Source organism: Gossypium hirsutum, chromosome D08, assembly GCF_007990345.1.
Source record: "Gossypium hirsutum isolate 1008001.06 chromosome D08, Gossypium_hirsutum_v2.1, whole genome shotgun sequence".
Taxonomy (NCBI): Eukaryota; Viridiplantae; Streptophyta; class Magnoliopsida; order Malvales; family Malvaceae; genus Gossypium; species Gossypium hirsutum.
The window spans coordinates 56,407,029-56,431,410 of record NC_053444.1 but is presented as its reverse complement, the minus strand read 5'-3'; the positions used below and the strand labels follow the sequence as shown (position 1 = coordinate 56,431,410).

General features: G+C 32.0%; 3 protein-coding genes and 1 long non-coding RNA gene across 15 annotated transcripts; 2 read left to right on the top strand and 2 right to left on the bottom strand.

The window, feature by feature from the left end:
• Positions 1-3,158: 3,158 nt before the first annotated feature.
• LOC107933548 (transcriptional regulator SUPERMAN) lies at positions 3,159-4,333 on the top strand. The gene has a single exon (XM_016865784.2). The coding sequence runs from the start codon at positions 3,288-3,290 to the stop codon at positions 4,089-4,091; it is 804 nt and encodes a 267-aa protein (XP_016721273.1). The 5' UTR covers positions 3,159-3,287; the 3' UTR covers positions 4,092-4,333.
• A 6,411-nt stretch (positions 4,334-10,744) lies between these two features.
• LOC107933592 (uncharacterized) lies at positions 10,745-13,929 on the bottom strand. 2 transcript variants are annotated; one of them, XM_016865848.2, is made up of 9 exons: positions 13,356-13,929; positions 12,639-12,790; positions 12,283-12,378; positions 12,125-12,187; positions 11,865-11,933; positions 11,644-11,746; positions 11,483-11,554; positions 11,199-11,287; positions 10,745-11,109 (listed from the first exon to the last, which is right to left on the bottom strand). In XM_016865848.2, exons 1-9 carry the CDS (start codon positions 13,654-13,656, stop codon positions 10,957-10,959), a joined length of 1,098 nt encoding a protein of 365 aa, XP_016721337.2. In that variant the 5' UTR covers positions 13,657-13,929; the 3' UTR covers positions 10,745-10,956. The 2 variants fall into 2 exon arrangements, with proteins under 2 accessions (XP_016721337.2, XP_040954439.1); XM_041098505.1 differs by lacking the exon at positions 13,356-13,929 and adding an exon at positions 13,085-13,106.
• Positions 13,930-14,514: 585 nt separating this feature from the next.
• LOC107933559 (phosphatidylinositol N-acetylglucosaminyltransferase subunit P) lies at positions 14,515-19,259 on the top strand. Of its 11 annotated transcripts, none has more exons than XM_041098495.1 (7): positions 14,540-14,839; positions 15,149-15,189; positions 15,278-15,880; positions 16,750-17,035; positions 17,746-17,818; positions 18,590-18,708; positions 18,846-19,259. In XM_041098495.1, exons 4-7 carry the CDS (start codon positions 16,849-16,851, stop codon positions 18,968-18,970), a joined length of 504 nt encoding a protein of 167 aa, XP_040954429.1. In that variant the 5' UTR covers positions 14,540-14,839; positions 15,149-15,189; positions 15,278-15,880; positions 16,750-16,848; the 3' UTR covers positions 18,971-19,259. The 11 variants fall into 11 exon arrangements, with proteins under 11 accessions (XP_040954428.1, XP_040954437.1, XP_040954438.1 ...); XM_041098501.1 differs by adding an exon at positions 14,974-15,009 and having other exon boundaries at positions 15,105-15,880; XM_041098494.1 differs by lacking the exon at positions 15,149-15,189 and having other exon boundaries at positions 14,515-14,839; positions 15,837-15,880.
• A 3,173-nt stretch (positions 19,260-22,432) lies between these two features.
• On the bottom strand, positions 22,433-23,148 carry LOC107933549 (uncharacterized). The gene is made up of 2 exons (XR_001693655.2): positions 23,010-23,148; positions 22,433-22,938 (listed from the first exon to the last, which is right to left on the bottom strand). It is a non-coding gene; the product is annotated as an uncharacterized lncRNA (long non-coding RNA).
• Between the last annotated feature and the right edge of the window lie 1,234 nt (positions 23,149-24,382).

Here is a 24,382-nt window from a genome sequence, read left to right as displayed (position 1 = left end):
ATTTTATTGGCTCGGCATATCGATTATCTTTTTCAATCGTTTGAATGTTTATGTAGGGGCAGAGTCAGAAAATTTTTTGAGGGGGAGCCAAAATAAAGTTATATATTTTTATGATAACAAAAGTGAAATTTCACCATTTTGATAGTCTATATCCTTATAATGTTTAAAGGATGAAATCAATCTTTTATCATTCTTGAAGGGTCAAAATGTAATTTTCTCATATACGAATTTAAATTTTTTAAAATTATAAAAGAACTAAATATAAAAATTTCAATTTTAGGGAGAGGCAGCCCCTGCCAGCCCTCCTTGACTTCGCCCTTGTGTTTATGATATTAATATTTTAACACTCAAATGGTTTATCATCAAATTAAGACCTTTTAAATTTTCTTAATATTAAAAAACATATTTTTATAGTTTTAAATATATTTTGTAATTAAATAAATTAAAGTATATTTTACAAATCATTTATAATAAATCTATTTTTATTTCAAATCTATATGCATATATTATTCTTTTAACCCGTTAATAATATTTCTAGCTTCACTAATACTAAAAGAATATATGTAATTGTCTTAACTTGTATAGTGTGATGGTTAAAATTTTTTATCAAATATTTATTTAACGCAAGTTCAAACAGGCTCAATATCGTATTAAAATAATGAATAACAATAATGTTAGAAAAACTGTCAAGGAAGCAAAGCACCCAAATTGACATAGAGAGAAGCGACAGATAGACTGGTTATGTAGGTACGCAAATGGAAGAGATAAAGAGGCTTATCATCAATTGGATATATATATATACATTATAAATATAGTGATATCGTGGGATCAAATGCTTTGATGTGCAATCTTTGTTAAACTAAGAATTTTCCTCAGCCTCAAGACTAAAACATCACTTGGTTAGATAGATACAATTAAGGGGATAATTAAAAAGAATAATATAGTATGGATTTCATACAGCTACTTGAAGTGACTACGTTTCCGCACCCTTCACTTCTTTTTGAACTTTTTCTTACTGGCTATTTATCTTTGTCCACCTTGCATATATAAAAATAAAAATCTAAAACTAGTAACAATGACTTGATAGATATTCAATGTTTTATTTGTTGTTGTCAGAAATAAATTTATTAAAATATATGATACAGCTAATGAATTTTATCCATGACTTCAAGTCATACTGGCACAACAACGGACATTAAACCCAACACAAAATTATCTTGGAATTTATGAAGTGGGAATGGGATAACCTTCTGTCACTAAGAACATCCTTTTGGAAAGTTGTAAGGCAGAAGATTATGATTAAAAGGTTGTCCCCATAAGTAAACCTCGTTACTTGAATCAAACTGGTTAAAAGTCAACTTGTTAGTTTAGTGGGATACGGCAACAATTGGTGGCTAAACTCAACATCAAACAGGACGTTGCAAACAATGGGTGAATAATTAATTAATTAAGTAAGATTAAAAGAGCCTGTTTCTCGGTTTACTCGAATTTGGCGAAAACTGCTATGTCATTTAACTTACCTTATATAATTAATATTTTATAAGTTTTGAGATTTAAATACTAATATTTATGATATTTTTCCACTTTTTTTTAAAAAAAAAATTAAGTGTTTTCATTATATATTTCTCTATATGTTAGATTTGTATATTGGTCATGAAAAAAGAAACAGGTTTTCTTGATAGAATAATGCATTGGTGTTAATGCATGCAACAATTAGAAACCAACAAAATATAGAATTTAGATCCTAATTTATAAAATGTATTGACAGTCGAGAATGCATAGGACAGGGCACACATATTCTTAATTCTTTAAATGAAATTTTATTATGTTCATTTTTTATGGATGTCTTTTCTTTTCTTCTTTTTTGTTTAATTCCAACCATAGATTTGGTAAATGATGCATATCTTTATAAGAATATCAAACTAAATATAAATAATAATATTTTAACCTGTTATTTAGGTATATATTGGCGTTGTTGGTAAGGTTGATGTCTTCAAATTTTAACTACCAAGATTTGACTCTCATAGCTAGTTGAGTTTAAGTTTAGTTAAGTTATTCGATTAATAATTTATTTTGATTTTAAATTATTAATGTAGTTAATTATAATTTTTTTTAAAAAATTAACATTATTCATGATTTTTTTAAAAAAAATATTGATGCACTATTCGTGTATAAATTTATATAAGAATTATAAATTCTATGATGTCACTTGTCAAAAAATTTTATATATCTATGGGTTTTTATGTTAAACTTTTTTAAAAAAAAGGAAATAATAATAATATATTAATAATCAAGAAATAAAGATAGATCCCAAGATTAGAATATATGAATCCAAGCCAACAAACTTACTTCATACATCATGCCTCTTGTCCTACTGTCTCTTGAAATCTCAAAATTAAGAACATTATTATCCAAAATCAAAACCGATTGAATACAAGAAAGAACAGATGACCAAATAGCACGGTTTGCATATAATAAAATCACCTTAACGAACAAATGACTCACTTTAATTTATTAGCATTCTGATGAATCTATCGAAAGAAGTTGCTTTTCTAACATGCAGTCCTAATCAAAGAAATAAAGATTTCCATGCTATCAAGCTCAACAATTGCCTGCTCAAAATTCTGCGCTTTGATCCACTACAAAGATTCACGCACTGAGATTGTTTCTTTAATGAGGTCTTGTGTAATTCATATATGGATCCTTATAATTAATTTGGGATCATTTCATCTAAAAATTTATTTGTTTGCTTTTACTTTAAAAAGGATTTACTGAGGTTTTGTTAATATGTCGATTTAAAGTTATGTTAGGTTTTTTAAATTTGATAATTAATTTAGTATAATTTTATCTCTTTATTTTTATAATACTGTTAATTACTTAATCATCTCGATTAAAATGTTAATATGAAGTTTTTCTTAAAAATAACCTTTCATGACATGAAGTTTTTTTGTGGGGACAGGTGATTTTAAGCAAATTTTAAATTAACATTTTCATCGAAATATTTAGGTTAACAAATAATTTTATATTTATAGAATTAAATTATATCAAAGTGAAAAACCAAAACCAAAATTTTATTTAGATTTAAACATTTGCAAAATATAAATGTTATATTTTAGAAAGAATAGAAGAAGAAGAAATGCAGGAGAGGAAATTGAAGCGGTAAACAGAGTTGGCGTTGCAGGCAAAAGTATGGCAATGTGCGTGCACACACACAGAGGAATAGGATAGCTAGTTGAGTTGAGTGGGCAAACTTTAATTATTATAAATGACATGTTGCAACAATCCAAATGCTTTGCTACAACATTTGGGTGATATGCCCGGTGTTAGGGTTTTATTTTGTCTCTACCTTTTCCCTCTTTAACCCCCCCTATTCCCTTCCTATATTTAACCCATTTCCCCCTCAACTCTCTCCATCTCCTTTCTCAAATGTTGCTACCACCACCATGGCTGCTGACCTTCGCCTTCTCTCACTGACCCAACTTCAAAAGCTAGCTCACTCTCAACACAACCAGAACCTAATGGCTGCCTCCTGGGTGTGGAACCCTCAAGAAGCAGCTGACGATGATTCGTGGGAGGTCAGGGCCTTTGCCCAGGACACAGGTAATGTTATGGGCACAACTTGGCCCCCTAGGTCTTATACTTGCACTTTTTGCAGAAGGGAGTTCCGTTCAGCTCAAGCTCTTGGGGGTCACATGAATGTGCACCGCCGTGACAGGGCTCGCCTTCACCAAACTCACCCACCTGCTCCTACTGTTCCATTAATCAATCAAACCTCATCATCAACTACTCAAGATTTCGTCTCCGATGGCGGCCTCTGCCTCCTCTACCAAATCCCCACCCCTAATGGGGCTTTCAATTCTCCATCTATGAACCCATGCTCCCTTGATTCAACCTCGCCTCTTCTCTCTATGTCACCCTATCCTTCAAACAACTTGATGGCACCACCACCACCACCGTATATAAATTATCCAGCAACACCTCCGGGATTGCATAATTCTTCATCGGCGGATAATAACATCAGCAGCATGGAAACATCAATCGAAGAGCTTGATCTAGAGCTTCGACTAGGGCAAAGACCAACACCATCTTGACGGTCAAAAATCAAAGACAGTGAGTGTGAAATTTCCCTTTTCTTCATATAATTTTACCTGCAGTTTGAGGAAGGAAGAGTGGTAATGGATGTGTAAGATAGTTAATTTTGATTAACTTGTTGTGAGATATTTTTTTGTTTTTTCAATGTTTGATATAAACAAATTTTCATTTACTACTGAGATGAAAATAAAAAAGTTAAAAAAAAAAAACAGAAAAGCACCCTGTAAAGAAATTTATTTTATATATAATATAAAAACAAATGAAAACATATATATATTACGGTTTCATAGGGTGATGTAAGTGAATGCAGTGCAGTATCATTTTCTAGTGACAGGTTTTTTCTGAGGAAATCAGAGTCAGTAGGTACAGTGTTTCTTTCTCTGGGCATATATTTCCGTGGGGATTATTTCTATCACAAGATAGAAGGCTGTTGTGTGTGTATATATAATAAAGTTAAAAGGAGAAGAAGGCCATTTGTGGGTGCATTTAGATTGAGTCAGTTGTTTGTGTGTGTGTGTGTGTATATGTATAATAAAGTTAAAAGGAGAAGAAGGCCATTTGTGGGTGCATTTAGATTGAGTCAGTTGTTGGTACGTTTACCAAACATTTATAGCTATGAGCGAGGAAAATACAGGTGATAAAAGGGTCATTTATGCAATTCTAGGAAACTTAAATTGCATTAATATTAAGGATGGTCAGCTACCCTTTTCTTTTATATTTAACCTCATCAGGTGACTTCCACATTAATGTTATGCATTAGATTTACAATTACATGCTAGGTCATGTATATAAAAACAGTTTTTCTTTTTTCATGAAAGAATACATCCATGCTTAACTGAGGTATACAAATGTACTTTATATTAAGATTGCGAAAAGCAAATGTTGGGGAAAAGGAAAACAAGATTAATGTCTGTCTTAAACCTATAATTTAAGGATTCTTTTTTATAATTAAATTTGTCAAATTGAATTTTAATTATTAAAATAAAAATATAACATTTATAATAAGATGATATCAAAATCATTCATTGGAGTTCAGACAAATGCTTCAAAAATTCCATTCTCTTTGCAAAGAAAGATAAAATCCAATTAACTTATCTATTTCAGATGGTTGTGAACTTGAAATGATTAGTTATATACGCAAACAATTTACTTTTTTTTTTATCCTTAAATTAAAAAAAAATGCGCATAAGCATGATTGTTAAGGGGATCGGTTCTTTCGGGAGAAATTTTTAAAATGTTGTTTTTGGAGATACCGACTCGATCCCTCAACAATGGAAGATATTATCTCAGGAGAATATTTTTACCCCGAACCCCGTCCTCCTAGTTATTATAATAAAAAAGATGTCAACTGAGTTAAAGTTGAATCTAATAATATAAATAAATCTTAAATACAGATAGATTAGTATATCAATTCTAAATGAATCATTTATTATACTATCGAGTATCTATTAAATATATTATATTCATGTATATTTTTAGGTATTCAAAAATGTTAAAATTTAACGTTTCTATCTAGAAATTATTCAAAGTGAAAATCTTACTTAATTGTTTCGTTCCATTGGAAAAGCACTATATTTTTTTTGTATGGCTTCCAAATTCTTTTACTTCGAAAACTCATAAATATAATAATAAAATAAACTTTAGAATTATTATTCTGAGATTATATAAACTTTTGACAATGAAATGCACACATTATTTAATTATCAATGTGCTTTAATATTTGAAAATTATTAAAAAAATAAAAAATTCAAATTCATTAAATAAACAATCAACTAATCCATAAATAAATTTTTATGGTACCTCATTGATGCATTCCAATTTATTCAGTTTGTAAAATTAACTTCATGTTAATGTCACATGGTACTGAAATAAATCTATAGCTAAAACCTCAACAAACTTTCCTATTTTTTGGGATACTACTAATTACCCTTTAGCGATGCAGGCTTCAATTGGGACTAAATTTTTATAATGAAAATCTAACAACAGTAGAGTCATCAATTAACAGAGGGACTAAATTTCAAAAGCCTGAATAGTACAAGGAGTGAAGGCATATTTAAACCTTTTATTTTCCATAATATCACTCAACCATTAAAAGTGAAGCATATTTTGTCAATAAAAAATTGTTAAAATCAACAACCTAAAATACCCACCTTAACGACCAACCATGTTTTAGTTAAGCTATATCAAACATGTGTTTTGTCTCTTACAGCTTTGTTTTGTTTTCAGTTTGTTTCTTATGCTAAATTTTTGTATTGATGGGTTCCATGCTAAAAACAGTAATTTAATTGTAGGTTAATGTCGTTTGTGATGAACTCTTTCAGGCCTGCAAATGCAACCCTACTTCTTACAAAGCTGCATCGCACACAGCTATCATCTATACCCACCTTTCACTTCAATTTTCCCAAATTGTAAACCATAGTAACAAACATTCCCATAAGTCAGATAAGAAAAAAAAAAAACACCCCATTTCTTCCTTGTCATTTTCTAGTTTTTCTGATCCAACCTGTGCTCTCTTTGTCACCTCAATAAAACTTATGTTATCTTGTAAGAACTTTAAACTCCAACTATCATTGAACGTGTATTTCTCTGCCAAACTGTACTAATATGGGGTCATGCTTGTGGTAATTTATTTCTCGTATATATATACATTGTGGTCCATTGGATTCGAGAGTGAGGTGAATAGTGACCCACACGAACTCGTGGCCTGAAATTGAATTTTGGGTTAAGCTTAGCTAGCCATGTGATGGTGGAACTGCTGAAGAAGCACTTATACCATTTATTGCTGGATCATAAAAATACGTATATCTTGATTAATTATGGAAAAAAAAAACCCCATAAGGCTTAGGATTTAGAAGAAAACGAAAGAATAAGAAAAACACATGTTGGGTAAGGAGTTCAATGTCCTTGCTATCGGATTTGAGTCTTGATTTAGTCCGGACACCAGCGAAAATTTGCTGAAGAGTGATGATATTTATTGATAAATATAGTATGTATGCAGTATATACAATACTGAAATAATTTTAGAGATAGTAGTGTTGGACCACTTCACTTCCCTTATCAATTGGCTGAAGCTATCGATGCATCGATGTTCGAGGAGTCGGTAATACCTACTTTCATACAAATACATGATCCCCTGGTTTATCTCTTTATCTTGTTTGTGTTTTATCAACTATACTGCAGCAAGGAAAATTTGAAAGTACAAATTTCTATATATACAGCATGCAGTGAGCTTAAAAACATAGGCTTCATACATCTAAGTTCCATGCATGATGGTTTTCAGTGTATCAGATGTCACTTCATTTAAAGTTGTTAAAAGGTAAATACAAATAATTTAGTTGAAGTAAAAAAATTACTGAACCCCAGATGCTGGATGGATCCATAAGCGCATCAGTACAGTAGAGAGTGCAGATGGAAAAAAGAGTAGGTTGCAAGCAGACAGTGATGAGTCTATGTATATATGTTGAGAGAGATCTTTGTTTGCTCAACTTGTTACTACTGACAGGTGACTGCTGGGTTCAGTGCTGGTACATTATCCTTTCAGCTTTTGCCCTGTCTACGACCCCACCCAAAATCCGTAAAAGCCAGCCAGCTAAGAGACCAGCACCATTTATAGGGCTTGGAGATGGTTTTAAATTAGCTTGGTCCCCCTTCCCCCACTGATCTTTTAATCTCTTCCCCTTCGGGTCATACATAATAAACGTTGATACATAAATCCAACGAAGAAAAATCCATCAACCATGAATTCAATGTCCCACCTAGGCCTACCTATTTCATTTATAGCCCCTCATCATCTGCAACACCGTCTTTTTCGTTCTTTTGTTTGATGAAATGAAAACCCCTTTTTTCTTTCTTTTTTTTCCCCTTATTTTCGACCAAGATTCTGATAGTTAAAAGTTAAGAGATGAGGTACATGAATGGTGGTGGGGTCGTTTAATTAAGATTTTAAGAGTAAAATAAAAGAAGAAAAAGTAATGAAGAGATGCAGCAAGTGAAATGCGTGCATGGGAAGGTGAGTTTTAAGGAATGGTCAAGGTCAGTGCATGGGGTGGGCTCATATTCCCAGGTCACCCACTCTACCCTCTAACAAAGTCAGTAATCATTATCTTTCTCTTATCTTCATCTGCATGGGAAGCCCCCTGCCCCTCTCTTTAACAATCTCTGTAAGTGTTAAATACGATCACACTGTCTCCATTAAACTCTGCAGCTAGAAATTAAAGAACCATACTTTGTTAACCCTTTTGAGCTTGCTGGTGTTTTAGCAAAACAATATTCAAACCTCATTTCTCTCAACTTATTTTTGGCTGCTAATGCTATGATTTTCTCTCTACTTACGAAGAGAAATAACACTTATCAAGTAGAAATGGGAAAATACTAACCACGAAAAATAAATCAGAAATTTAGGGTTTTACCTGAAGTTTCATCCCTTTACTATAAAATATGCCTTGGGGGGGATTCAACCTTTTTCATACAGAATTACATTAAAAAAGGCTGGGCCTGGGCTCCTCTTCAAAAAAATTTTGGCCTGAAGATGACCAGATTTGGGTGATTCAAAGGGTACTGGGGAAAGGCCCACTTCCATTTTGAATTGGGTAAATATCAAACAAGCTCAATAAAGTTTCAATCTTTTATTCTGCTTTTTGAATTCGACCAACCTCTAGCTTAAATGGTCTAATTTTCAATTACATATTTTAAAAAATAAAAATAAAAATTCCTCTATTTCACCTGCTGCACCCGTTTTATCAGCTAAAATGAATAAATCAAGAAACCTAAATTGAATATATTGAAATAATTTGGTTTTCATTATCATTTTCGGTTTATTTTTTGTTTTGAATATCCAAATCGAATCAATTGAATAGACCGATTAAGTCTGGATTCATTGGAATATTGAGAACATAGACAGAATCAAATTGATGTCGGGAGATTGAAGTGTTGCTGGTTACTATGGAAAAATTGAATAAATTTATTTTTAACAAGGGTAATTTATGTAGCAGGAACATTCTTAGTGTCAGCCTTGCTTGGACTGGTAGTATATCTGATGGCAAGAAGAGCAGGCAATACGGATAAAGGTTGTTGCATATAAGCAAGGAAGGCGGTTGGCTACTGATGGTGCAGTGTCGAGAGTCAATGGAAGCTCGGCAACTAGGGGCATAATTTGAGATGCAAACGGGATATGAGGATTCTCACGGAATTTGGGAATATGTTAGAGTTCTCCAAGTAGAAGGTTGGGCAATATATGTGGGCCTGCATAAAGCATGGAATATTGGTTATCGCAGGGTCATGGTAGAATGTGATAAAGCAGAGCTCGTAGATGTTTTAGTGAAGCAAATAGGAGATACGAATGGTGAAGTTCTGATCAGATATATTAGCCTCCTTTATAGCCATAGTTGGTAGGTCCATAACTCCGTTTCCAGCATATCAATCGCAATGCAAATTGTGCAGCTCATCTTTTGTCGAAGAAAGGTCTTAATAAGGAGCCTTTTGTCGTTTACTATGAAAATCCTATAGTTTGGTAGTTCAATTGTAACAAATATTCCATTCTGCTAGTTTCTGTTTTTTTTTCTCCACCAAAAAATACACAATGCCACACACAAATATAAAATTACCAAACCTGCTGATTGAATCTTAACTTAATTGACATTGGCATTGTTTTAGTGCAGGAAGACGTGGATTCAATCATGCTAAAGCGCGTTATCTTCTTATTTAATGGTTAGGGAGAGGTTATGGTTAATTAGTTCTAGATATTGTATAAAAAATACCAGATATGATAAAAGAACTTATAATGAAATTAATATTTAAAAAGAAAAAAAATACCCAACCTAATTATAATATTCAAATATAAAACTAAATACCCAAATATAAAATAACTCAATGCAATTAATTAAATTAATCTAAATATAAATTTTCAATAAATTTATTTAGATAAATATATATTTAAATGTTTTACATATAAAATTAATACCCAAATATAAAAGATCCCAACTCAATTAATTAAATTAATTTAAGTATAAAATTTCGATATCTACCGAAAAAAATATATAAATTCGATAAAATTATTTAGATAAAAATATAATATTTTTAAAATGAGACAATTTTTTTAAATTTATAAATAAATCTTTAAAATACCGAGAAAAAAAACAACCTAACCATAAAATTATTCAATTTTAAATCTAAATGATTGGATTCTTGATATGCCTCCTGACTTATTTAGGTTCTAAATCCACTAAAAGCATTCATTCTTCCACTGGTAGCAATGATTTTGGAATTTGGGGGGGTTGCATTTGGCTTAGAAAGAAAGCAGATATACAAGGACACGTGTTTGGTTGTTAGCGGCAGAAGCCACTATCAACAGTAACAAATAAAAGCATCACAAAACATTAAATTCCTTCCTTTCATGGCTAAAACTGTTTCACATGTAGCCAAAGAACATTGTCAATTTAAGACACTGGTTCCTTTTACTTGTTCAACTTGTCTTGGCACCCCCACAAACAGAACAAATGCATTGAATTATTATACCTTTGTCGTTGCATCACAATTAAACCAAAGTAACTTTCATGGCATGGTATAATGCTTGATCCTTGACTTACCATTCTACCATTGTTTTCAATAACAAGACAAGAAAAAAAAAAGGCAGAACTAGCTAGCAGATGCCAACTTGGAGAAACCTTCCTTTCTTTTGAAAAAAAAAAAGAAAACTGGTATTATTTTGTAAATACATTCAGGGTGCCCTAATTTCCTTCGGCACACTGTTAGTATACATTATAAATGATGTATTAATTCATATATTATTTCTACTTTTCACTAGACTCGTGTGCGATATACAAAATTCCTCCATGCCTTGATTTTTTTTACACATCAGCAGCTTCTTCATAGTTTGGTTGAGTTCTTTCCTTCTGATTTAAGCTGTTGAATCCTCTGGCGTAGCCTTCTCCGGTGGTCATGTATCTTCCAAAGACCATGTCCCAGAATAACGGCGGAGTATATACCATGTGTTATAATAGGTGCAAGAATGTTGTTTGTCTGTAAACAAGCCCAATTAGTTTAGCTGTTCTAAGATAAATGGTTTAGTTGATTCCTCAGCTCCTTAAATAGTGCAACAAAATTGTTACCTCGATCCATTCAAATCCAAGGTAAAGGGCCAATATTCCTTCCAAAAGGGGAGAGTAGATCTTTTTCATTTGTCTCCTCTCATACCAGGCTGCAACATGTTTGCCAAAAAAAAAAAATCAAGGATGAATGCTTACATAAGATACTGTCGGATTACAACATTTAGTTCCCAGTGATGCAATTATATTAGGTTTGCCTCAAGGCCATGGAGAAAGATTAGCCTTCTGAAATTTTACAATGGAAAAATACCATTGAATGAATGATGTTTTACGGGTAGAATGAGCACCTGCGAATAGCTTTTTCAGATCTTCACGAGCAGAACCGGATCGTTGAACTGGTGCAACTACGTAAGTAGGATCTGAAGAGGAGAAAGAGTAAAGGAATAAGTAAAAAATTGAACTCGAGGATATCTAAAAATTTCTCAAAAAGAGCAGTGACAGAATCTACCTTTCGGAGAGGCAGCCACATAATATAGAGAACCGGTAAGAGCAGCAGTTATTACTGCTGCAAATGCCTGAGCAAATGGAACAAAGGGAGGTAGCACACCAGTCTGTAATTGCGGAGGAACAAACAAAATCACAAAATTTTCAGTATTGAGCAAAAAAAAAAAACAAAGATAAATTATTACCACAGATTAGAATATATAATTCGTAGAACAGAATGTATACCAAAGCTGCCATTCCTCGAGCATCCGAAACCAACTCAGTGCCTCTAAGGAATATATCAGCCAATGCGCCCTAAACATTTTTCAAACAGAAGCAAATTTTTTATAAGTTGATTTTCATTATAGGTTAGAACAGTTGAGACAAGAAGTTCATAATCCAGATATAAAAAATGTGACACTTTCGACATAAAAACCATCAAGTATATGCATAGCAAGCTTCATGAGAAAATTATAGCAGAATAGAGAGCTTTTAAGATGACAGACCTGAACAGCTGCCCTATAGAAAAGCTCCTCTCCAACTGAGCTTGCAGCGACCATAAGTATGAACTACAAAGTTTGTGCAAAGTGAAACCAGTTAGTTGCTAAAGATGAAGCATGTGGGAGGGGATATCTAAGCAACAAATACATTTAAGATGGTTTACCTGCCAAGGTGACATTCCATAAAAGAAGCTCCTTAATTCCTCATCCTCCACATCTCTTATTGCACGAGCATGAGGAGAAAGTTTCACTACTTCATCCTGTGACCATGCAAGTTCATCAAAATATAAACTTCTGAACAAGAACCTAAGCTGAAAATCAATGTGAGTTTTTTTATTTATAACACCTTGAAACCCCACCTAATCAATTTCTACTTTCTTTAAAAGCATAGACTCAAATCTATAATCTTTACCAAGATTCCCATGACATAAAGGAAGAACATGGTTAATCTTAGCCAAGGTCCAAAAAGTAATTAGGTAGAAAACCAAAGATAAAACTGACAAGGAAATAATGAACTTACATCTAATATGAAAAGAAGGGCCATGATTGGAGGAGCTGCATAACCAAGTCCTTCAAGAATGGCATCCAATGAAGGGTGAAAACCTCCCATGCAGTCAATTCCAGTAATTGAACATATGAACCTCCCAGCTAAAACCATTCCTCCATATATCCCTAAACACACATACAAAACAAAACAAAACAAAAATTAGAACTATTTATTGCTACTAATTATTCTGTTTTACCTAAACAAGACCACCAAAATAGGATACAAGATTGAATAGTTGATAATGCTTTAAATAATCACAAATTTGAAAACTAAAATAAAAAACAGCAGCACTTTTTACATCAGTCTTTCTTCTCAGAGAAGGAAAAGTAAAAATATATACAATATGAAAGAAAAAGAAATATTTAATCTTGAAATTAAACCTCAAAATCATTTTATGGGCAGAGAAAAAGAAAATCCACCTTTACTTGACTACCTTGGACCATTAGCTTTAACAGGAATCCCCCCCCTTTTTTTTCCTGTTTCTAGCGATTTGGGAAATAAAACCCTTAAAAAAGCCCTTTACTTCAAATTAATACTTTCTGAAATTCCAAAGGAAATATAAAGACAAAAAGTTTAGCCTTTAATTAATCAATGTTTGCAATAATTTTTTTCTTATTTATGGACGAAAGTAGGCTTTTTTTTTCTTTTAGCAAAACCCAAATAATTAATACTAATAAGAAGAAAGATTACCAATTCCATAGCTGAGTCTAACAACAGCACCAATTTTATCCCAAACAGGAAAGTCTTCACCGAAGCTTTGATCCAGTGTGGTAACTCCCATGGCACTTCCAGTAAAGCTCTCTCTTTCTTCAATCGCAGCTTCACCAGTCCTTTCCACGGACGCCTTTGCGCACCGTACCGACATTCTCCTCTTCCTCGCCCCAAACTCGCACAGCAACCTGAAATTGGAGTTAGAAGAGGAAGAAGAAAAGCAACAGGAACCCAAGTACGGCGTCGTCTTGGAAGATAAGGACAGTATGGGGATCTCCATAGCTTGTTTCGTGATTCTCTCTTCCTCTGTGGTGATCGTCGAAAAGTATTGACCGCAGGTTTCCAGTTTTGGATATATTGATTTGGAGTGGTGGAGTGACTGATATTTTGGTGTAATGTGAATTGATTGGGGTTGTTTAATTCGTGGGATCTTTGCTAGGAAAATCTAACATCACCAATGTTTGAATGACATGTAGCGATAATGCTCGCCACACTATGGGATTGGGCTCCCACTTTTTTTATTTTTGGTGCTTTGAATAAATCAATTTCAACTCTCCCTTGGCAGTATTGAGTATACAATAAAAGCTTTATTATAAAGAAATATAATTTTTTTAGAGATTATTTTTTGGTAGTATAAATTTATACAGTTATATAATAAAAATATTAATTATTATATAAGATCAATATATTATTATACGTTGATTCTTTTTTGAATAAAATCAACTATTTTTACATGAATTCAATATTATATATAAATATACTTTATTTTTACATCGATATTTTTATATGATAAAACTTAATATTAAATATACACTAAAAATGCAAAATTAAAATTAATTATAATTCTATCTATAATTAAGTTAAATATGGCATAGGAAATACAAACTATAAAAAAATTGTAAAATTTTAAACTTAAAATATATTTATAAAAATTGTCATGTCATCACAACTTTTATGATTAGAAGTCTGTTAATTTCTGTTTATTTTCATTTTTGTTTAACAATTGTAAAACGCTGCGTTTAACTTAGTGATTAATGAAACGAAGCGTTTAGGGGGAAGGTTCGGTACGATCTAAAACGACATCGTGTAAGGGATATTCCCAGGTACTAAAAACGGTACGTTTTTGATGAGCTGTATCAACAGTTGTCAGCTATTGAGAAGCCGTTATCACCATAAAAACGTCGAGCATGGGCTGGGAAGGCAGTTATCGAATGAATACAGTCATCTTATACTCTTCTTTTCTCTAATCTTTCTCCTCTTATCTTCTTCTTCTTCTCTCTACTACTCTGTTTTTCTACTGCCCAAGGGGTTGCTCCGTGACATATTTGCTGCTCTATTTAGTTACTTATTTATTGCTTCAATTGTTTCCAGATAGAATGAATCAAATTTGACGCAAAGCGAAATCCAATAGTGGGTCTGATTCAATACTCTGATAAATACTTCGATAATGCTTACAAGTACAGGTAATCTTAATTTTCGTTCATTTCAGTCTCTCTAGTTTTCTCCCCTCACTTTTTCCATTTTTTTTAAAAATTTAGATTTAATATTTTCTATAATTTAATTTCTTTTTATATTTTAATAAATTTTTTGGGTGGAGACTGTATGCGTTGTTCTTCCTCCTGAAGTGGCCAAAGTATGTTCCTTTAGGGTTTTAATTGTATATTGTTTCATTTTTCAAAATTGATTCCAGTATTAGTGTAATTCTCATAAGGTTTTATACTACAATAGTTTGAATAGAAACTGAATTCTGGAAATTATGGTGCTGAGGCCAGTTGTCTTCATCATATACTGGCATCCTTGAATTAGAATTGAGGCAAGTTTTCAGGCATATTTATTTTGATCATTTGTATAAAATCCTATGTTGACAGTGGAAAGTTTTGTGGCGTCACCTGTTGTGATAGGTGGATGTGAAAGCTGCTAATATTAGGTGCTCGCCAAGTGTTTGATGAATTGTGGCTGAAAGAAAAGACGGGAACAGAAAGAATTTCCAGAGAGAGGGAAAAGAGAAATTGACAGAATAAGAGAGAATTTTAGAGAATAATTCCATACTGGATTTTCCATTCATCCGTTACAGTTTATATCCCTAGATTCTGCTTTACACACTTGACCGCAACAACAACATCTATCTAACAAAAAAGTAAAATGAAAATTGCAAAAATAGAACTAAATAGTAAATAAGAGTTGGGCTTTACTATTGACCCGTGTACTAACTCTCCAAGGACCTAACCACAATCAAATTAAGTGACTCAATAAAGCAATAAGACTAACTCAACAGATTTGGAAATTGCTTCTGCATCTTGATTTTTTCTTCTTTGGTTTTGAAAGAGGATTTTGAAACATTTTTGCTGATTTTCATGTTCATTATATTCATGTTTGAATCTGGTAGTTATGTTTATGGATGTAATATTGATGAGTAAAGAAATATTGATTATTGTCAAATGTTCATTTTGTTTTTCTCAGCGTGGATTTGAAAGATAGTCCAAGAAACAGTCATTTGGATTAAGGTTAGTTTCATTTCCTTTTTCTTTCTTTTTTTGCTCTATCGTGTTTGAATATCTAATTTCAGCACTTTTGTATTCAGCTGTCTCCTGATACTTAAGGATTTGTTTATTAATATATGAACATGTTTTTAAAAGGATTTTATTATTATTAATATATGGGCAATCTGGAAAAGGGTTTTATTTCTCTTGTCTTAATCATGATAAATAGAGAGTATAAGAGAAACTTGTTTTATGAACTTGATTTTAAAATGAAGTATTATTGCAGGTTAGAGTATCTTTTTCGAGGATCTGCTTGCAAAAGAATAGCTCTTATAACGATTCACTTCTTTGCTAGCTGCAATTAAAAGGAAAAATAAAAATTAAAAGATTACAAATAAAAATTTTATTAGAAAGGTTTATATTTGAAAATATCTATATTTATAGAACTTGAGTATCTTAGTGAAGATGCTTGTATCTACAGATATAAGCTTTTATGCCATAAACTTATGTGAAACTGTAAATAGTGACATTAAATTTGTATGAATACTTTAATACTTGTTAGCTTTTTGCTGTGTAAGAGAATATATAAGGTTCGAAGTAGCACTGCATGTTATGGATGATGAGGTTAAATTTCATCAAATTTCTAGGTTTAAAAGAGTTCGTGTTGACATTTTTTGTGTGTTATGAATTCCAATGTAGCAAAAACGGGAGATTCTTTTTCCCTCTCCAAAATGCATACTATGCATTGCTATTTGGGCCCTCCACCACATTTACCACAAAAAACTATTACTCCTAAATGATGCTCTCTCATTTGTAATATACATATATGTGTGTGTGCGCGTGTGTGTTTCCTTTTTTATGGTTTGACAGTTTTCTGAGTGTCTTTGCTCTAGTCTTCTCTGATCTCCAGCAGGTCAGCTCCACCACATTTACCATAAAAAATTACAGTGATTTGGATTCTATAATATTCAGAAGAAAGGGGGGAAAAACCGATGGAAGAGCCCCATTCAGTGAATAGTCCGAGGACAATCCTCAGTTTTTCAAAAAGAGGTAGAACAACAACAGCCTCCGTCTCATTTGTTGATCCAAATGACGAAAAATCTAATTCCGGGGAACATGGTCCAAAGCCTTCCGAGGTTTATGGCTTTGTTGGTTCCATTACAACAGTTGTTGCTACAGGTCCTAATCTCATGATTTCCCTCTTTTTCTATCATTACATTGTTTTTTATCCATGTTATTATTTAATTGTGTCAGATTTTATGTTTATTTTAGGTTTTGTTTAGTTGTGACTTTTGTTAATTGGTCTTTGTTTCTGGAAACATATCAAGCACTAGATAGCTTTTTTAACTTGATTTTTGTTGAACAATCAACCAAACTGGAAGTATAGTGTTAAATTTCAACGAAACTGAAGCTCGGTGGCTAAGTTTCACATTCACCCATAGCACGTTGACTAATTTCACTTTCACCTCAATAGTAAAATACGATTAATAAAACAATGAAATCAAGCTTTTTTTGGTAACATGTGGAAATCTAAGTTGGGGTCTGAGAAGGAATGTCTTGCATGCTCATTAGAAGACTTCACCATTGTTGTCTTTGTTGGAAGCATTAATATTTAAGTAGGAACTAATGGGTCTAGCTTAATACTGTTATGGTTCTCGAGTGTTGCTTTTCCAGTTAATACTTGAGTATGCTTGGACATTCTTGTAAGCTGTGATATCTTAGAAATTGTTAAAATTTTGTTCATATGGGTACACTTGTTTGTCCATTGCTCTTTGTAAACCTTAGTGCACAATCTCATTTAAAACTAGATGCATTTGAAGCTATGTAATGAGGGATTTATTTAAAGGCCTAAACTATCTCACATATTTATCTAACATGTTTTTGCACAGCTATTTACTTAGCATGGGCATATATTCCTGAACCTTGGTTACATTCAATCGGGATCTTCTATTATCCTAGCAGGTCAGCAACATTTCCTTTGCTTACTCAATTTTGGTTTCACATACATCTCTATCCTAGTAAAAATGGATGATATAATGTGGGACTAAGTAGTTTGCTTGAGTGGTTGCTTTTATATATGTTTGGTGGTTTAATATTTGAGGGATGATCGGAGATCTAATATTACATCAAGAATGTGTTGAAACTTAGATCTTGGGATTTTATGGCAAAGAAAACAAAAAGGTAGATTGTAGGAAAGCAAATATAAGATCTTTGCTCAATTGACATGAGGGAAAAAGGAGAGAAGAATGAAAGAAAGAATAAGGCAGCAGTGGAATGCAGGCAGTCACACACTTATTTCTCATTAAAAGAAGCTGAATTGAACTCTGATATATTCTCTTTGCTACTCTCTATTCAACTGAAAGTTACCGTAGGTTTATATTGGTTGTGAAGAAGTCTGCACCAATCTTTCAATTCTTTTAACCTCATTTTCAATAAGACAAAGTCCATAGGGAACCCTGGACCTCTTGAACTTATGTCTTGCTAACTTCCAGCGAAAGCTTTAACAATGACAGGAAGTCCTTGAAATGACGGGATTGAAATATCAAATATGGTAGTAGCCGAATGAATTTTCATGTAAGTTAAACAGAATGTATTGCTAATTTGGGAAGATTCTGCCTTTGTTGATCCATTCACTAACCTTCAAATTAGCTATGTGAAATTTTGTTGCCTAGACCATTGGTTTAACTTAACAATTTTGTTGTGAGGATAATATAGCTAATATTTGATTTTCAGATATTGGGCTTTGGCAGTTCCAAGTTATGCTATGGTAATAATAGTATTAGCTGTTATATTTTATATCGGCCTCAACTTCATGTCAACCCCACCACCAACTTCATTAACCACAATGTTTGGTAAGTTTTAACTTGCGTTTCTATTGATGTGTTAATGGTTTGTTGAATAAATTTGTTCCAACATTTTCTAAATTCAGTATTCTTTGCATTGCAATTGCTTGACTGGACTTTATAGTCTATTTTACACTTCTTTGTAGATGAATTTAGTAGAGAACCTTCAAGCTTTTTGTCTCATATGGAGGGAGATGAACAGCCAATTGAACCCATATCTGATCTTGGGATCGACAAGATTAACGTTCTCATGTTCGATGATGCTAAATGATACATCCACTCTAGTTGTCCATCTATCCCGTCTCACCATTATTGGGTTTAAGGAAGGAAACCGAATTAGTTGGCAAGTTTTGAAGAGATTTGAATGCATAAATTTTGATTGTTCGAGAAAAAAAAAAGTAGGTTGTTTCTTTTTGTTAATGTGATAATGAACATATTAACTAGGCATAGAAATAATTTGTTTATCACTTCAAACAATTAGCAATAGATTTTTTTTTGCGAACTTCTTAAAATTTGTTTGGCAAGAAATTTTTTAAGGCATTAATATAAGATCCTTTACATGACCAATTGCAATTATGGCAGTATACTGCAATTGTCATTAGGGTTTAGGAGATATATTTCTTAGATGAATCAAGCTATCTTCACTTTGTGAGATAGTTTGTGTTAGGTCGTGTGCTCGGTACAACCCTTTCTTTTGTATCCAAAAAAAAAAAATCATATTTTACAATTTTCAATTGTTACAAGTTTTTATATTCCCATTATATTTGAGACTCACATTTAACTTTGATACCAGTCAATCAAGTAGGGGTGGTTGGTAATTTCAAGTTTTGATTTTGGATCTGAATTTCTTTGAGCTTTTTAGTTTTATTGTGGCTTCAAGTTATATGATTTTGACATTTGGATAGCTTAAAGAGTTGAGAATAAATATTTGCTATTGGGGAATGTAGTATAAGATTTGATGTATTTGTGATTGAGGGAACAACATCTGTTTTTAAAATAATATGATACAACTTTTAGCTGAGTGAGGTACTAAGAGTGATATAATCTCTTGTGGTTAATGTGTTTGTTTAATTTTTATATGGTAGTTAATGCAAGTATTTTATATTACCTTAGTGCATGCAAAATGAATATGTTGATTTTGATTTCTGCATTCCTTTGAGACTTACTTCTACAACATTTTCTACAAATTTCACTTTCATCTTTCAAAGTTTTAATTTATTATAAATTGGGTAATTTTGTTATAGATTAAAGAAAGTAAAACGTGTTTCCATTTTGATATTGATCAAACTAGTCTCTCTCAAAAAAATTGGAGTAATTTAATCCCTCAATTTTGAAAACGATCAATTAAGGACAATTAATCATGGTGTTAATGACTTTCTCAATTGTATGTAATTTTGATTGGTATAATAACAAATTTAACCTTCGATGTTGACATATTTTGTTAATTTGGTCTTGATGCTAAAAAATTTCAACAATTTTAACTTCCATTTACACATTTACAAAAATATTGTGGGCTAAAATTTTTAAATCATGACCAAATTGATAGAATATGTATATTATGATAGCTAAATTTATTATTATACTTATCAAATTTATGTAAAATTGACGAAAAATATTAATCTTGTGATTAATTATCCTTGGTTGCTCACTTTCGAAATTGACAGGGATTAAATTGCTTCAATTTTTTTAAGAGGGACCAATTTGCTCAATATCAAAATTGAAAGGGAATGAAGAGATCTTTTTACGAATTAAAAACATTCTAGAGACTTTTATAGATATATATATTAATATTTTAAATTTCAATAAATTTAATAATGTGAATTTTAATTTTAAATGTAGGTAATTTTATAGATATTATAATAATAAATTAGTAAATAAAAATTAATATTTTGATGATGAAATGTGTCTATAAATAATATTTATTTGGAGATTTAGAGACGAATATGTCATTAAATATTTATTTATTTTTAAATGAGACAATTTTTGCCTGAAATATTTTTCTAATTATTTTAGTACTTTTTTTATGAATTTAGGGACGACATTTTTCTTTAAAGCTTTGGGAATGAAATTTGTCCTTAATTATGAAAATAAAAATTAATAGTTGGGCTTGGAAAAAGTCCTTGAATTTAAGGGAGCTTATGTTGGAGGTTGGTGAGATAAAAGGTTCTTACAAAGCTAGTAAAGTTTGGGAGATTACAAGGAACAAGCAAGACAAAGTGCCTTGGCATAAGGTCATATAGGGAGGACTTTCAATTCCTAGGCATTCTTTTATTTCTTGGTTAGCAATTCAAAACATGCTACCAAATAAGGATAGGTTAATTTCTTGAGGTTGTCACCTTGACTCTGTTTGTGTTCTTTGTGGTGTTGCTGATGAAACTAGGGATCAAATTTATGTTGATTGTTCTTATTCTTAGATTCTCTGGGAGCCAAGTTTGGAGGCCTGTTCTTTTCATGAGGAACATGATTCTTGGTAGGATATGTTCGATTGGGTTCTTGGGAATGGTAGAGGAAGATCTCTTTCTTCAACTCTTCTTAGGCTGGCTTGGTGTGCATTTCTTTATATGATATGGAGAGAACATGATAGAAAGCTTCATCAAAGTTCGCCTACATTGGTTCAGGTTCTTTTCAAAAAAACTAAAGGAGTTGAAAGGAATAGATTATCTAGATGTAAGTCAATTTTGAATGTTTCTGATTGTTTGACAAGAGAATGGGGACTCAACGCAATTATTGTGCATTTGTAGTGCTTTTTTCTTGTAGCAAACATTTGCTTTTTTCTTTTTTGGATGAATAAAAATTCTTACTTATCCAAAAAAACACATATATTACAATATCTTATATTATATGTGACAACGAAAAGCCAAAAAAGAAAAGAGTTCATTGAGAGAGAGAGAGTGTGTGAAGCATGCAAGTGTGCCAGGTAATGGAGAGATTTTTTTATCATATAGATAAGGTTAAAATGTGCTTTTGGTCCTTATACTTGTATAAAATTTGAGACTCGGTCCCTATACGTAGAAGTTAAAATTCAATTTCCCTACTTTTTCAATTTAAAAATCCTAGTCCAATTATTGTCGTCGTTGGTAGTTTCTATCAAAGTTTATCAATTTAATATTTTCTTTGTCAATCATATGTTAGGTCATACGAGGACAACCTAATCAAAATTCCAAGTTGACAAATTTTGGCAAAAAATACTTACAGTTTTAATTACTAGACTAAATTGTTAAATAAAAAAGATTTAATTTTTAACTTTTTAAGTATAAAGGCTAAATCTCGAATTTTGTCAAACTATAGGGACTAACAACATATTTTAACCTATTATTATAACGATAGGGACACATCGTAATGATATAATTAAGAAAAAAAGTATAGTTTGATAAGTAAAAAAAATAAGGCTAAATAATTACTATAATAATATAAATATATCTATTGAGTTTTTTTTCCCATCCCTTCACTAAGCCATAAGCATGAACTCAATCCTGTTAAAAATGACTAAAGCCTCCAAGAAGATGATAAATCAAACTTAAAACAATACACTCACCTTCATCAAACTTTGGCTAGAAGCATCAGCAAACTTTGGCTAAAAACTATAATGGAACCTTTATACTCCATATGCTATCAAATTGAAAGTTCAAAACCGATGCACTCACCTTCATCAAGCTCAAAGCTCATCCTAAGCTACGATCAGTTTAACCACTTCAGAATAAACATAAACATGATCGAATTTGCACCCAAAAAAGAAAAAAAAAAAACATGATCGAATTCAAATGAATTTAAATCTTGAATACCAAATTTAGCTCAAACTCAGCTGGCTTTGATTACACTCCTATTATTCATAAATGTTAATGCCTTTTGGCTACTGGCTAACATTTTTGTTTAAAAAACAGAGACACTTTAGCTTTAGCTAAAACTCATCTCGCAAGCAAAGCAATATGCCAATTCAATGAGGCTTTTATTCCATTATCCCCATCACTATATACACCCCAACAAATGCATGTTAAACAAACCACGAAACAACTAAATCACTAAAAGAAACTATCCATTGTTTTGGGAAAACGTTTCCAGATATGGCAACCTAAAGCTCACACACACAGCAAACTTCTAAATCGCAGCAACCGATTAGAAGTGAGCCATGGATGTTCTCATAAAATATCAAATCAGATAAACTCACCTTCAGTGGTACGAGGGAAGATAAAAGCGGAAGCTTCGATTGAATCACAACCTTTAAATTTTGGAAATTTCTAGCTTCAAATAACAAATATCAAATTAAACAAAAAAAATGGAATTAAACAAAAAGAAGGATTAGAGAGACGAACCCTAGACGAAACTTTGAAATTTTCAATTGGATTAAACAATTTCTACGTTTAGACGAACCCTTAGAAATACCAAACAAAGAGAAAATATAGAGGGAAAGCAAATTTTTCTTTTTTGTTTTTCTTTAACTAAATTTGATGATACTGGATACGAGGGATTAATATGATCATGGATGTGGGCCTTCATATCACTGAAATTTTAAAATAGAATTGGGTATGTCCTTTTATTTGGAAATGGGCTTGAAATGACCCATTAATAGATTTTTTTAGATTAGTCATCCCCAAACTATTTCTTTTTTATTTAAATCGTCCCCAAACTATTAAATGAAACAATGCAAAAGAAAATTTGGGGATATAAATGGAAAATGTTCTTGATATTGTTAAATTAAAGACAAGGGAGACGATTATTTTATTATCCTCTTATTTTGTCCTTAAAAATTGCTTATTCTAAAAATTTTTACCAATTTTTAATTAAAATTGTTCTTTCTTCTAAGCATGTCTTAGGGTTTTTTTGTTTCATTCTTTTCATCCTTTTCTATCAAGTCAGCGATAAGCAGTACAGATTAAAGTAGCTTTTGTTTTATTTGATTTTGAATTAAAAGTATTCCAAAAACAAAGAATCAATATATCGACATCAATGGAAGAGAAACTAGCAAGACTTAATATCGAAGATGAGGAGGAAGATCCAGTTCTGGGGCAAGAAGAGGATGCTAACAGCGAAGATGAATATAATTTTTACCTAGTAGGAAGAGTCCCAACTGACAGCATGGTACACTTTCTTTCAATGAGTAATACCTGGAGTTATGACATCCGCTTGAGGGAGTTACAATTACAGAAATTGAAGACAAAAGGGTGCAATTTCGATTTTATAACACGATTGACTTGAATAGGGTTTGGGATGGAATGCCTTGGTTTTTTAATAGGCATCTGAATATCTTCTACCATTTAATGAAATGAGAGGATCCGGTCCAAGTCCCTCTTTTTCACACAAAATTCTGGGTACAAATCCATAATTTTCCAATGGGGTTCATGTCAGAAAGGATGGCATAGCAATTTGGAAATTTCATTGGGGATTTTTTAGATTATGATGCTGTGGCAATAACTAGAGGAATAAAAATATTCATGCGTATCAAGGTAAGATTAAATGTTCGTCTCTCATTAAAAAGGAAGAAGCGTATAATTTATGAGAAGGATAATTCTTCATATGCGATCTTCCAATCTGAAAAATTATCTTTGTTTTGTTTTTTATGTAGACGTTTAGGGCATAGAGAAAGTTTTTGCCCAATAAGGTTAATCAAAGTTTTTGCCCAATAAGGTTAATCATGAGATCACATGAGGCATAATTTGGGTGGGATAGTTCATTAAGAGCCCTGTCA